We start from the raw sequence: 14021 nt of genomic DNA on the forward strand, positions 1-14021 counted from the left end.
CTGCTTACCTCAAAGTCACTCAAAAATCTTAGCGGCCAAACTGAGATGCACCTAACCGACCTCGGTGCTCCTCACCGCCATCCTCAGCTTGAAAAGTTGTAGCTGTCGGTTACCTGGTGCAGAGCTACACTATCCAGTTAAAACAAACAAATAATTAAAACATTCCAAATTGAATAAATATTCAGCAATAAATAGAAATGTATATAACAGGTGGCAAAAAGTTGCAACAAAGCTTCCACGTTACTTCCATTTGTGGGCTCTAATACATGATACAGTTCAACTCTGGGCATTTGTAAGATTCCAAAGAGATGTCAGCACTGTTTTGGGGAAACAGATTTTGAGTTAGGGCAATGAGGACTAGGATTAAATGAGTTGGGATATATGAGTTTTGTATTTAAAAGGAAAAAAAAAAATCTATCTTTTGGAAAAATTAATCTTTGCTTCAAAGTTTTTTCTTTTTTTACTGAAAATATCTTCAAAATCTATTGTGATTCCTTCCAGAGATGGTTTGAATCATTTCCTCTAGTTGGTATTTCAAACAGATCAGAGATACCTTCATTCCTCTAGCTAGATAGTTTTGATTTAATCATTTTGTGTGTGTGTGTGTTTTCCCTAACATTTGGTTTAACCTAACTTAGCCTTCCTGAATTATGTTTAGTACTTATTTTTTTTCAAGAAAAGAATAGCTTTCTCAAATAAAATTTATCATCCTCAAATTCCATTGCATTTGGCCAGTATTAATTATAGCAGCCTCACAGAGTGAATAGATTTCTTGGGGGGTTTTCCTGGTGATAGGTGCCATCTACCAAGATCAAAGACACATGTTTATTACATCTAGAAGTTCTAAATCTTAAGACTTAATTTCCAATTATACCATTAGATGGGTCTCTCGCTGCCATAGCATCTTTTCCAGTTTAGTAGTATTCATAGCTGTACTTTTCAGAGATGCTTGATATTCATGTGCCCGTCTCAGTATTTAGACAGAAACAAAATAACAATATTAGAAAAATTCTTCGAAAATTACCAGTAGAATACAAGGAATTTAAACTTGTGTTTAATTCTGGATACTTTTCTCACCTAAAAGTAAGTCAGAACAGACAATATTTCAATGTATAAATTCTGTGGTAACTGATTAAAGGAAAGCTTGCTAGAAGAATCTCTAATAGTTTTTGGAAGTAATTAGAAGCAAAGCATAATTTATTGTCCCTCTCTGCATGGCATAATGGAAATACTTAATAGAAAAATAAATGAAACCTCAAAACAGTAAGAAATGCAATTTACTAGACCATAATAATTTGAGACATTTACAGATATACAAAACAGTATAGACTTTAGCAAGAACTGGAAACTGTGTGTTCTTATGTATGACCAGAGTAAGCTTTATCTACAGCTATAGTATTTTTTTCAAACTAGATATCATTCTGTAAGAAAGGAACAATTAAAAATAAGACTATCATTCAATTTTGTGTAGAACTAAATATTTTCATCCTGGAGGCTTTTGTTTTGTGTATGTTATATTGATATTGCTAGAATTGCAAACAGGATGATTTTTTTTTACAAGTTACCTTCTCAGAGAAAAATATCATACTTATGAGAAAAATATGAAATAATGTATCAGATAATTCTTTATGATTTACATTTGATTATTATTGAAAGTATCAGCTTATAATATTTCCATAGGCCATCAGGAAAGTTGGCAAGGGAGCAGAGACCAAGAGGGACAGGATGAGGACAGGAGTCAAGAGGGTTCTAGCCTCACTTCTTCATTTATTTGTGTCCTTGAATTTGGCACCTGTCAGTGGTCTAAGAAGAAAAACATTAAATAACTGTTGGTGTCTACTTTACTTTATCTTAAACCCATAAATGTTTCATGGAATAAATTTGACAACTTTTAACCTTTTTTAAAAATCTAGGCTTTTGATATTAAGTACCAGATACAGATAAATGGAAATCCATGATAAAAGTGCCACCTCAAGTTACTAGCCCATGTCCTGGTGATCTGTATGGGATGGTGGTCTATTAACTAACTTTCTTTTCTCCTAATAAGATTACTTTCCATTCATGGATACCAATGTCATTTGGTTTAACTCTGAGAAACTATTATCAGGGGACTGATCTGGAACCGAGTTCTCCACTAATGTTTCTGCTGGCTTTGCTTTTTCTCAGGCTAAGCGTTCTACATTGGAATCTGGATAAAGTATTTCAGCAAAGCACTGAGTTTACTTCTGTCCAACCTATTGACTAATAGCAGACTCAAAGCATCTACTATTTCATTATTTGCCCCCTAGCATCAGCAAGGTATCACTTTACAGCATTATTAACTTGAAAAATATGCTATAAAGCATATTTCTCAGAAGTTTTGCTCTGACATGGGTGGGGTGTAGGACCTGGTGGGGATGTTCTGCCAGGAGTATCCACGAGCTTGTAACAGTTTCCTCTAGTAGAAACTTCCCAAGAAAATGCCTCCACCACAGTAGAGAAGGGTGAACTGTATTGCCGAAGTGAAAGCTTTTCTTTTTCAGTATTTTTGTTTTTTCCTTCTGTATCTTTTATTTCATATGGTTTAAAGAACAATATGTAAAATTGGGAAAAAATTTGTGTTAATTTCCCAGTTAAATTTCCAACACACCCTACCTTAGTTTTCTTGATGTTCAAAATGGGGACAATATAACCTATCCAACCATAGTATAGAAAAATGGAAAATGGTTTTTGTAGAAACAATGAAAAACTGTTTTCATATAAAATAATGAGCTCATACTAATGTATAATGTCTTTATTTTTATCTCATTATTTAAATGATATCTCTCTTTAAAAATCTATGCAGATGGTTCACAAGCACCAGCCAGGCCTCCTAAACCACGACCCCGCAGGACTGCACCAGAAATTCACCACAGAAAACCCCACGGGCCTGAAGCAGCATTGGAAAATGTCGATGCAAAAATTGCAAAACTCATGGGAGAGGGTTATGCCTTTGAAGAAGTGAAGAGAGCCTTAGAGATAGCCCAGAATAATGTCGAAGTGGCCCGTAGCATCCTCCGAGAATTTGCCTTCCCCCCTCCCGTCTCCCCACGTCTAAATCTATAGCAGCCAGAACTGTAAACACCAGAACACGAAGCAATTGCTGAATATTCCAGATGTGTGGAAAGGAGAAAAGTGAGATGGAATTCAAGAGAGAACGTCTCCTCCTCACGTGGCATCTTGAGAAGAGAAAGGCTCGGAAGTGCTGCTTCTCAGAAGACAGCTTCTTGCTCAGGATGCCAATGGCCGCGGCTTCCTTATTTTTGCTAGCCATACTTTTAAATCAGGGTTGAACTGACAAAAATAATTTAAAGACGTTTACTTCCCTTGAACTTTGAATCTGTGAAATGCTTTTCCTTGTTTACAAGTTGGCAAAGTTGCAGTTTGTTTTTTAGTTTTGTTTGGGGACTTTTTTGATACCTGTACTGTGTTCTTGATAGACCCTCTGTACAGTGGTCAGGTCTGCTGTAACATTTTCTACCAACTCCCTTGTTGTCTGCGTCAACAGCTAAGTCACATATTCATTGTGATCGCTCCCATCCCACCCCCCCGAACCCAGGTCCAGTTCCATTTCTCCCACTTACAAGATGCTTTAAAGGTTCTGATTTTCAACATATCAAATTAATGCAAAAAAAGTGTGTGGCCTTCACTACTGAGTCTTTTCTTTGGAAACCATCACTGTTGAGAGATGGGGAAAATCTGAAATGTATAAAGCATTTTTTGGTCAATGAACTGCCTTTTATAAGGGGTTTTCATATAATATAGAAGAGCTTCCCTTTTTGTGTAAGTTTTGTGATCTTCCACACTCTCATCTTTGTCATCCCAGGGGTGTCACGACTCTAAAAAAAAAAACCTAAAATATTAGAAAGCAACTACCGCAGAGGTGGGAGAATACACTTGCACATGACAATGCCGTATTGAAGTTATATAATGAGGTCCCCTGATATTTATGCCGCATTACTTTGAGGCATGCTGAATAAGAGGGCCGTCTCCCAGAAGTACATTAATAATTTTCAGATAAAACTATGACCATACCTTTCCCAAAGTGGAATAGAGTTCATTTCCTGTTTGAGTGATTACACTCTGGTACCTAAAAAGTTTAGGAACCAGTTCATATTGCAGTGGAAATGTTACATCTTTGACGCACTGTTAAGTGCTAATGCTACTGTGGCAATGTTTATTTTTCTTTTGCAAAATTCTTAGTAATTTTCTCTCTCCCATCAAATTAGAGTTCGTATTTAATTTTTCAATTCTCTCATTCATTGCTCCACATTGCTCCATCCAGTCAGGTATAAGAAATTTATATAGTTTTGCCTTTTTTGCAAAATGGAGGTTGGTTCTTCAGAAACCGTGTTATTACTTTTAATAAACCTACAAATATTTATTGGGCATCTATGATGTGCTCCACGCTGTCAGGCACTGTGTTCTTAAAGCACAAACCGTCACAAACTGATTCCATTGTAATATTCTGTTATCCTTTATCTGCACTTTTGATGGTGAAAGTGTCTCTGCTGGACAAAGCCTGGAAGGTTTCCACCAGCGCTTTAGAATTTTCAGGCAATCTGCTTTTTTTTTTTTTCTTCTTAAGTTAGTGAAGAAATTAGACAAAACCAGGTCTGTGTTAAATGCTTGAACCCACAGAAGGTTTTCTAAACGTGGACTGATTGCAGGTTTGTGCACGTTTCTGCCACTCCTTTAACTTCACACAGTGTGATGTAAAAAGATGCATCTGATAGTGAACCTTTCTTCAGGATTTGAAAGCATGTAACCAAACATGTGGCAGAGCCAAAGGAAATTAACAGTCAAGACTTGTGTAGTCATTGCGTTGACCTGGGGAGGGAACTAACGCATTCCTTTGTGAGCTGACATGTGCCCTTACTTGACAGTTTGATCTCCTGACATGAGGTACCTGAGGAGTCACAGGCCTTGGATAGTTTGTGCTCATATTTTAATTTCTTCAGCTGATTCTGAGCTGGTTCATGTCCCTGGAAGAGAAGTTTTAATTTGCTTTAGATGTTCTTCCTGTAAGTAGGTATATGAGGGCAGTTTTTTACACTTTTTAAAACTGCATTGGCTAATTCTCCATTGCTTTATGAACTCCATGTTATGTCATCATGATTTTTCATTTATTTTATTAGTTTCTGATATCACGTTGGAATAGCACTGTGGGTTTTTTTTTTATGACTTGCTGATCTTAGGTACAGTCTAAAAGCCAAAAGTTGCCACTTCATTGTGATTACATTGTTATAACATTCTTGGAGAAGGATGTAAAATACGAATATTAGGAAGCATAGTATATTCTCATTCAAACAATTTTCAAAAAATGTGTGAAAATTTCCAGTGAGGATTAGAAAAAGACTGGTGACAATATAGTAAATTTAGGCCTGAATTTTTAAAAATCTATTTTGCAAAGAAAACTTACTAGCCTCCACCAAAATCTCTCTGTATCTAGTACTCAATAGCAACAATTAGTTTTATCATTAAAAAGAACGAATCAAAATTTTGTATGGAATGGAAAGAGGGAAACTTTCTATCAAACACTATCATGAAAAACCTATTGCTACCTATGACTTATCAAACTCAGAAGCTTTTTTTTAGGAAATAATTAAACCAAAATACATTTTTAAATTATAAAAGTGACTAGCCATTAATGGTTGGAAATGAACCAGGTTTGGTTTCACTGTGATCCAAAAAGTTTGACATTCCTCCCATGTCTCAAGACTTGGTAATATTATTTTTAAAGCCAGTATGACATATAATTCATATAATTAAAACAGATTGTGGCCAACATTAACCTGCTCTCCCCTGTCCCTCAACATATTCTGGGGGTAGAAATACTTATTCTCAAAGATAGTCCAGTAAATTAATCTCCACAATCTCTTTTTCCCCTTGATGTCTGTAATATCTATCCTGGCCAAATTTTCTAGAATTGAATCAGCAGTGCTTATGGTGATCTTGAACTTCCTTCCACAAAGATGACCTTTAGCCCCTCCCCATCCATATTCCCTTGCCTATATTGCAAATAGTCTTCGTAATAGAGCCCTAACTGCAACTTCAAAGCGCCCATTGGTTAACTCAATATTTCACACACAAGAACACTTTCAAAGATTTCTTCGTAATGTGAATTTTTTCTCTTTCAGTTCCAGAAGCATTTCCTACAGTTTGGACATTATTTTTCCTCTCGGATCTTCAACTTGAAGCTTTAATTTGCACTGAATTATCTAACCTGGTTAAAATTTTAATCTTTTCTCTTATGCTGACAGATTTGGAAGCAAATTACAGTATGTTTTCAACAATACAGGTACTGCCTGTTGACCTGGAATTTTAATGCTTCTAGGAAAAGTTTCCAGAAAATGACAGCAGTTGAGTGAAGGGTTTTCTTCCCAATTTACTATTTTATTTTTTTAATGCCTTTTTTAAACTTGTCTAATATGGCAAAATAGTTATGTGTTCAATTAATTTATATTTTATTCATCCTTTTTCAATTCTGGTTATTATGTAAACGCCAGTACTTTATCTGTTCTTTTAAGGTATTTTATAAAATGAATGTTAACAAAAGCAGAGTTGGTATTTTATTTTTCAAATGAATGCAAACATTTCTTTCACAGCACTTCTATGTTGTATTTTTTTCCTTCGTGTTAAGCAAAAGACATTTGACTTAAGAGCTAACTGGCCAAAGTGGTACAAAATACCCATCCCAGATGACTTAGTTATTAAATACCAAAACCATATCATTTAAAGATATTTCACAGAGATAAGCTACTCCCGTGTCTTAGAACTGAAAGTCAAAGTTATATTAAGGTTCTGAGTAAGAAATATCATATCTGGGAAAGGCTGACAGTCTTCTGATGACATACCATATAATTGTTCATTCTTAACCAACAGTAACATTTATTCTTTAAATTCTTGATTTTTCTAATCATTTGTTACTGGCCAGTACATATTAGGGAGAGAACAATGGCGATAAACCATGTTAATAAGTGCTTTTATATCAGGAACCATAGCAGAATGTTGTGAAAAATCATTGGTACATGCAAAATCTCATGCATAGTAGTGCTTCAAAGCACACACAATTAAATGGAAGATACAAGCACGTAATTTCAATACAATAAATACTGTACATAAGTTATCACATTGTACTGGCATGTGCTTATGGTAAGTGCTGTAGAACTATACTGGGCCCTTAACATATGCAAGGAACTTAGTATCAAAGCATTTAATGCTTTGTGACCACCTAGTGGGGTGGGATAGGGAGGGTGGGAGGGAGGGAGACGCAAAAAAAAGAAAGAAAGAAAAAAAAAGCATTTAATCCTTTGAACAACCACATGCCTCTTCTAGGACTGTGAAAGTAAAGCAGGGTATGATACGTTCCTTCTGGTAAGCTAGACAAATGATAAGGCTGCGTAGCATTTTGTCAGCCCGAAAGAGAAGCAAGGTTTTTGCTGTTAAGAAAGAACTCCGGAGGTAAAGCTTTTCAGGAACAGGAACAGCACACATGATAAAAACACTTATTTAGGCAACGGTGAGAAGTAGTAGGGCCTATGGAACACAGCAGAGACTAGGGAGGGTATACTGATGTCTGAAGGTGAAGGACCATGCCAGTCACTCTCAGATCCTATGAACCATAGGATTAGAAATCACTTGCTGGAGGTCAGAGATGCTAATATCCATGAAAATGCCCAGAGAAATTAGGGTGTGTCTAACAGGAATTGCCACATCAAATAATCATCAGGATAAGGGAAATTTAATTTTCATGGCTTTCTTTCATGTCCCTCTTTTGTTTGATTTTTTTCAAGGGAATCTGGGCAGTATTCTTAACTACCTATTTTTGCTTCTTTTTCATCCTTACTGCCACCACCCTCTTTTGGGTCTGAATTTTGACTGCCCTAGAATTTTAAATAGCCTGTAATTGACCTCTATGGCTCTAGTGCAAGACAGAATGAAGTTTCTGAAATTCAAATCCAGTGTTACACCGATGTAAAACTCCTGATGACTTTCTATGGTAGGGATTCCTTGTCTGCATTCCTCTTTCTACTCATCTCCCACTCCAGACCCTCTTCACTTCTGCTGAGCTGGCAACTGCCCAAATGAGCTCCATGTTTTGTACTTGCTAGTCCTTCTGAATATTCCTTTCCCTTTTTCCAGCCTGGACTATTCATTCTTCAAAATCCAGCTCCATCATTTCCTCTGTGAAGCATTTCCTATCTTATCCCACATGTCAAGTTGAGCATGTCATCTACATCTCACACGGCACCAATATTCTAATGCTTACCATGTGGTTTTTGCAATTACTTCATTCTACAGATGGCCCCAACTAGACTGAACTTCTTTAATCTATGTCTGTGTCCCAAGCTCCTGATATAGAGCCTAGCATATAGTAAACAAATGTTTCGAATAAATGAAAATGGCACTCTTAAGCAGCCAACAGTGGAAACAGTCCTGAAAGCTAGTAGAGCTCTGCAACTAACTACCTGTGTGGAATGCCATCTCTTTGATTCGTCTTTCTTCACCCATGGACTAGGAAATATAAAAGCATACTCACTAACGTGATTACAGTAGATGCCTTAGTTTTTCTTCACTGTTTGGATGGGGAGCAAAAGTTATTTCATAACAAAAAAAATCATTCACAAAGTAAAAGCTAGGAGGTTTTGAAATTTAATTTGAAGATTTAACTTTCTTAAAATTTATTCTTTTTAGTAACTTGAGAGGCTAAGAGAATACTTAATTCTTCATAAAGAGGTTATGACAAACATGTCTGTTCAAGAGACTACTGCTCACATATTCCCATGGCAATGTAACAGTGGTTAAGAGTGCAGGCTCTGGAGCCAGACTGCCTAAGATCAGTTCCTATATCTGCTCCTTCCAAGTTACATGACCTTAGACAGGTGTCCTAACCTCTTAGTGCATCAGTTACCTCGTCTGTAAAATAAGAATAGCAACCAAACCTACAGTAAAGGATTTATAGGGGGCTCAGTGAGTGAATACTGATAAAGAACTTAGAACATGTCTAGTACCATTGAATGCTCAATAAATGGCAGCTCTAATTACCACATACCCTAAAGAACTTAAGCCACATTTCATCTCCCAGGACCGCCAGAGTAGATGGCAAAGAGAAGCATGTCAGATTTATCCTATCTTTTCACATAGCAAAAGGTAGACAACAGTGTAACAATTTTGTTCTGGCTAAACTGAGAAAATTTAAAACTTTGAAAGGTAATGAGCTACACATTCTACTGACAAATTGCAGAGTTGAGTTTTTAACGTAAAACATTTACTATCATCATGCACTCTTCCTGTGTATTTGCTACACAAAGCCCAATACAATGAAGGTAGAGATTAGAGGTGGTGAGATGGCTAGATCACCAAGGTTAGTCTGGGCTCCTCCAGAGCTGCTTTCTTCCGCATTGACCACCACCTAGACCAAATACTCAGAAGCTCTACTTTATTAATAGATGAAAGCTTTTTATTTTTAGTTTAAAATCTAGTTCAAGCACAACAAATAATTTTGTCTTTGGGATATAGAGAAAAGTGGCATAACTAGTGGGTTCCTTTAGTCGCTTCATACTAAACCAGAGGTAGAAGATTTTCCCTAGAATGAGGCTATAGCCCCAATGCTGAAAACAACAGGTACTAACTAAATGCCTCTATATTCTACAAACCCACCCAGCGAACCTCTGCAGGACTCATTGAGAAGCTGGTAGCAGAACTCTCATCCACAGCCTTCAAAATATATACACAGAAGATGACTGACCTGGGAGAAGTGAGTAATGGGTGAGAATGTTATGGACTGAATCCACCTCTCCTAATCCAAGTAATGTTATCTGCAGAAAAAAGTCAGAGATTAAGAAACTGTCATTTTATTCTACTGAATGTCTACTTACACCATGGACTGATGTGCCATCTGGGAGTATTTGAGCAGAGTGAAAACAAAATGGTCAAGAGGGACTTGCAATGAATCACCTGACAAGCAGCCTCACCACTGGGAGGGCGAGGATACACATTCTTACAAGACAAGCAGACCCCTGTTGAGGCAGCTGACCTTAAGCCATCTTGACACAAGAAGGCTGCCTCTAAGGCACAATAAGCCAAGCATCAAAAGACTTTGAGTTGCACGCCACTGGACCAGGCATGAGGGAACCCTGCCAGTGAATATCTTTTGTGTCAGATAGTAACCCAGTGAAAAGAGAAAATTTTAAAAGCAGCAAGAGAAAACCATACAAGGGAACCCCCATAAGGCTGATTTTTCAACAGAAATTGTGCAGATCAGTAGGAGTGCCATGATATACTTCAAGTGCTAAAAAGAAGAAAAAAAAACCCTACAACCAAGAATTCCCTATTTGGCAAGGTTATCACTGAGAATTGAAGGAAAGACAGAATTTCCCACACAAGCAAAAACTAAGAGTCATCACCACTAAACCAGCCTCACAAGAAATGTTAAAGGGTCTTCTTTAAGGGAAAGAGAAAAGGATATCGCTAGAAATAAGAAAATATATTTTAAAAATCTCTGTATCACTGATATAGGCAAATACATAGTAAAGGCAGTGGATCAACCACTTAAACAGCTAGTATGAAGGTTAAAAGACAAATTCAAAAAATCAGCTATCACTACAATAAGTAGTTAACTTAAGGGATATACAAAATAAAAAGATATAAAATATGATGTCAAAAACATAAAATATTGGGAGGGTGGTAATAAAAAATCCTAGAGCTTTTAGAATATGTTAAACTTAAGTGACTATCAGCTTAAAACAGATAGACAAACAGATGTGAACCTCATGGTAACCACAAAGCAAAAACCTACCATAGATACATAATAAAATAAAGATAAAAGAACCCAAATATAACATTAAAGAGAGTCATCAAACCACAAAAGTAGAGATTTAAAGAAGAAAAAAGAACAGAATTACAAAAGCAACCAGAAAACATTTAACACAACAGCAATAAGGACATACCTATTGACAATCACTTTAGATATCAATGGACTAAATGCTCCAGTCAAAAGACACAGGATGGCTGAATGGATAAAGAAACAAGACCCGTCTGTATGCTGCCTACAAGAGGCTCATTTCACTCACTTTACAACTCACTTAAAAACACACAAAGTGAAAAGATGGAAAAAGATATTCAATGTAAATGAAAACAAAAAGAATGCTGAGGTAGCAATATTATATTAGACAACAGACTTCAAAACAAAGACTATAAGAAAATACAAGGAAGAGCATTACATAATGATAAAGGGGTCAATCCAAGAAGAGGATATAACATTCAGAAATATTTATGCACCCAACACAGGAGCACCTAAGTATATAAAGCAAATGTTAACAGACATAAAGGGAGAAATTGACAGTAATACGGTAACAGTAGGGAATTTTAACACTCCACATATAGCAATGGATAGATCATCCAGACAGTATATAAGGAAATACTAACCTTAAATGATACACTAGAGCAAATAAAATATATATATGTATGTGTATTTATATATATATATATATATGTATAATGTGTATGTATATATGTATATGTATATATATGGAACATTCCACCCCAAAACTGTAGAATACACATTCTTTTCAAGTACACATGGAACAGTCTTCATAACAGATTACATGCTAGGCCACAAAATAATTATCAATAAATTTAAGAAGACTGAAATCATACCAAGCATCTTTTCAGACCACAATGGTATGAAACTAGAAATCAGTTATAAGAACAATACTGGAAAAGACAAAAACATATAGAGACTAAACAACATGCTACTAAAAAACCAATGAGTCCCTGGAGAAATGGAAAAGGAAATTTTAAAAAACCTTGAAAAACACAACCATACAAAATCTATTGGATGCAGCACAAGCAGTCCTTAGAGGAAAGTTCATAGCAATACAGGCCTTCCTCATAAAATATGAAAAATCTCAAATAAACAACGTAACCTACCACTTAAAAGAATTAGAAAAAGAAGAAACAAAAGCAAAAAACCTAAGTCAGTGAAAGGAAGGAAATAATAAAGATCAGAGAAGAAATAAATAGAGATTAATAAAACAATAGAAAAAAAATCATTAAATCCAAGAGCTGATTCTTTGAAAGGGTAAACAAAATCGATAAAGCTCTGGCCAGACTCACCAAAAAGAAAAGAGAGAAGTCCCAAATAAACAAAATAAGTAAAAGAGGAGAAATAACAAGAGATACCACAGAAGCACAAAAAACTGTAGGAGAATACTATGAACAACTATACGCCAAAGAATTGGACAACCTAGAAGAAATGGACAAGTTTCTAGAAACATACAGCCCACCAAAACTGAATCAAGAAGAAAGAAATAATTTGAACAGACTGATCACTAGAGGTGAAATAGAATCTGTAATTAAAAAAAAAAAAAATATATATATATATATATATATACTTGCTGCAAAAAAAGTCCAGGACCAGATGGCTTCATTGGAGAATTCTACCAAACATGCAAAGAAGAACTTATACTGATCCTTCTCATTCTTCCAAAAGACTGAAGAGAAGGGAGCACTCCCAAAGTCATTCTATGAAGCCTCCATTACCCTGATACCAAAACCAGACAAACATACCACCAAAAAAAAAAAAAAGAAAATTACAGGCCAATAACTTTGATGAATAAAGATGCAAAAATTCTCAACAGAATATTATCAAACTGAATCCAACAACACATAAAAAAGATCATACACTATGATCAAGTTGGATTCATTCCAGGGTCACAAGGATGGCTCTACATATGCAAATCAATCAATGTGATACACCACATCAACAAAAGAAAAGACAAACACCATATGATCATCTCAATAGATGCAGAAAAAGCATTTGATAAAATTCAACATCCATTCATGATAAAAACTCTCACCAAAGTGGGTATAGAGGGAACATATCCCAACATAATAAAAGAAATTTATGACAAGCCCACAGCTAACATAATACTCAACAATGAAAACCTGAAAGCCTTCCCACTAAAATCTGGAAAAAGACAAGGATGCCCACTTTCACCACTTCTATTCAACACAGTATTGCAAGTCCTAGCCACAACAATCAGACAAGAAAAAGAAATAAAAGGTATCCAAATTGGAAGCGAAGAGGTAAAACTGTCATTACGTGTAGATGAAATGATACTATGTATAGAAAACCCTAAAGCCTTCACACAAAAACTACTAGAACTGATAAGTGAATTCAGCAAGGTAACAGAATACAAGATTAACATACAGAAATCTTTGCATTTCTTTACACTAACAATGAAATACCAGAAAGGGAAAATAAAAAACAATCCCTTTTAAAATTGCATCAAAAAAACTAAAATACTTAGGAATAAACCTGATCAAGGAGGTGAAAGACTTACACGTTAAGAACTATAAAACTCTGATAAAGGAAACTTAATATGATTCAAAGAAATGGAAATATATCCCATGCTCTTGAATTGAAAGAATTAATACTGTTAAAATGGCCATGCTACCCAAAGCAATCTACAGATTTAATGTGATCCCTATCAAATTACCCATGACATTTTTCACAGAACTAGAACAAATAATCCTAAATTTATATCGAGCCATAAAAGACCCAGAATTGCAAAACCAATCCTGAGGGGAAAAAAAACAAAGCTGGAGGCATAACCCTCCCAGACTTCAGACAATACTACAAAGCCATAATGATCAAAACAGTGTGGTACTGGCACAAAAACAGACCTATGGATCAATGGAACAGAATAGAGAGCCTACAAATAAACTCACACACCTGTGGTCAATTACTCTTTGACAAAGGAGGCAAGAATATACAGTGGAGAAAAGAGTCTCTTCAGCAAGTGATTGGGAAAGCTGGACAGCCACATGTAAATCAATGAAGTTAGAACACTTCCTCACATCCTACACAAAAATAAATTCAAAATGGCTTAAAGACTTAAATATAAGACATGACACCATAAAACTCCTAGAAGAGAACATAGGCAAAACATTCTCTGACTTAAATCGTAGCAGTGTTTCCTTAGGTTAGCCTCCCA

General features: G+C 35.7%; 1 protein-coding gene across 6 annotated transcripts in view; it reads left to right on the forward strand.

Annotated features, from left to right (window-relative positions):
- The window catches only part of CBLB (Cbl proto-oncogene B), a 216844-nt gene extending 203245 nt beyond the window's left edge, over window positions 1-13599 (forward strand). For all 6 annotated transcript variants that reach the window (XM_082460351.1, XM_082460355.1, XM_082460352.1 and 3 more), the window contains one exon: window positions 2825-13599. In XM_082460351.1, coding sequence (XP_082316477.1) covers window positions 2825-3084 — 260 coding nt within the window. In that variant the 3' untranslated portion in view covers window positions 3085-13599. The remainder of the gene's footprint in view (window positions 1-2824) is intronic.
- The last annotated feature ends 422 nt before the right edge of the window (window positions 13600-14021 follow it).

Source organism: Balaenoptera physalus (genome assembly GCF_965194825.1).
Source record: "Balaenoptera physalus genome assembly, chromosome: 4".
Lineage (NCBI taxonomy): Eukaryota > Metazoa > Chordata > Mammalia > Artiodactyla > Balaenopteridae > Balaenoptera > Balaenoptera physalus.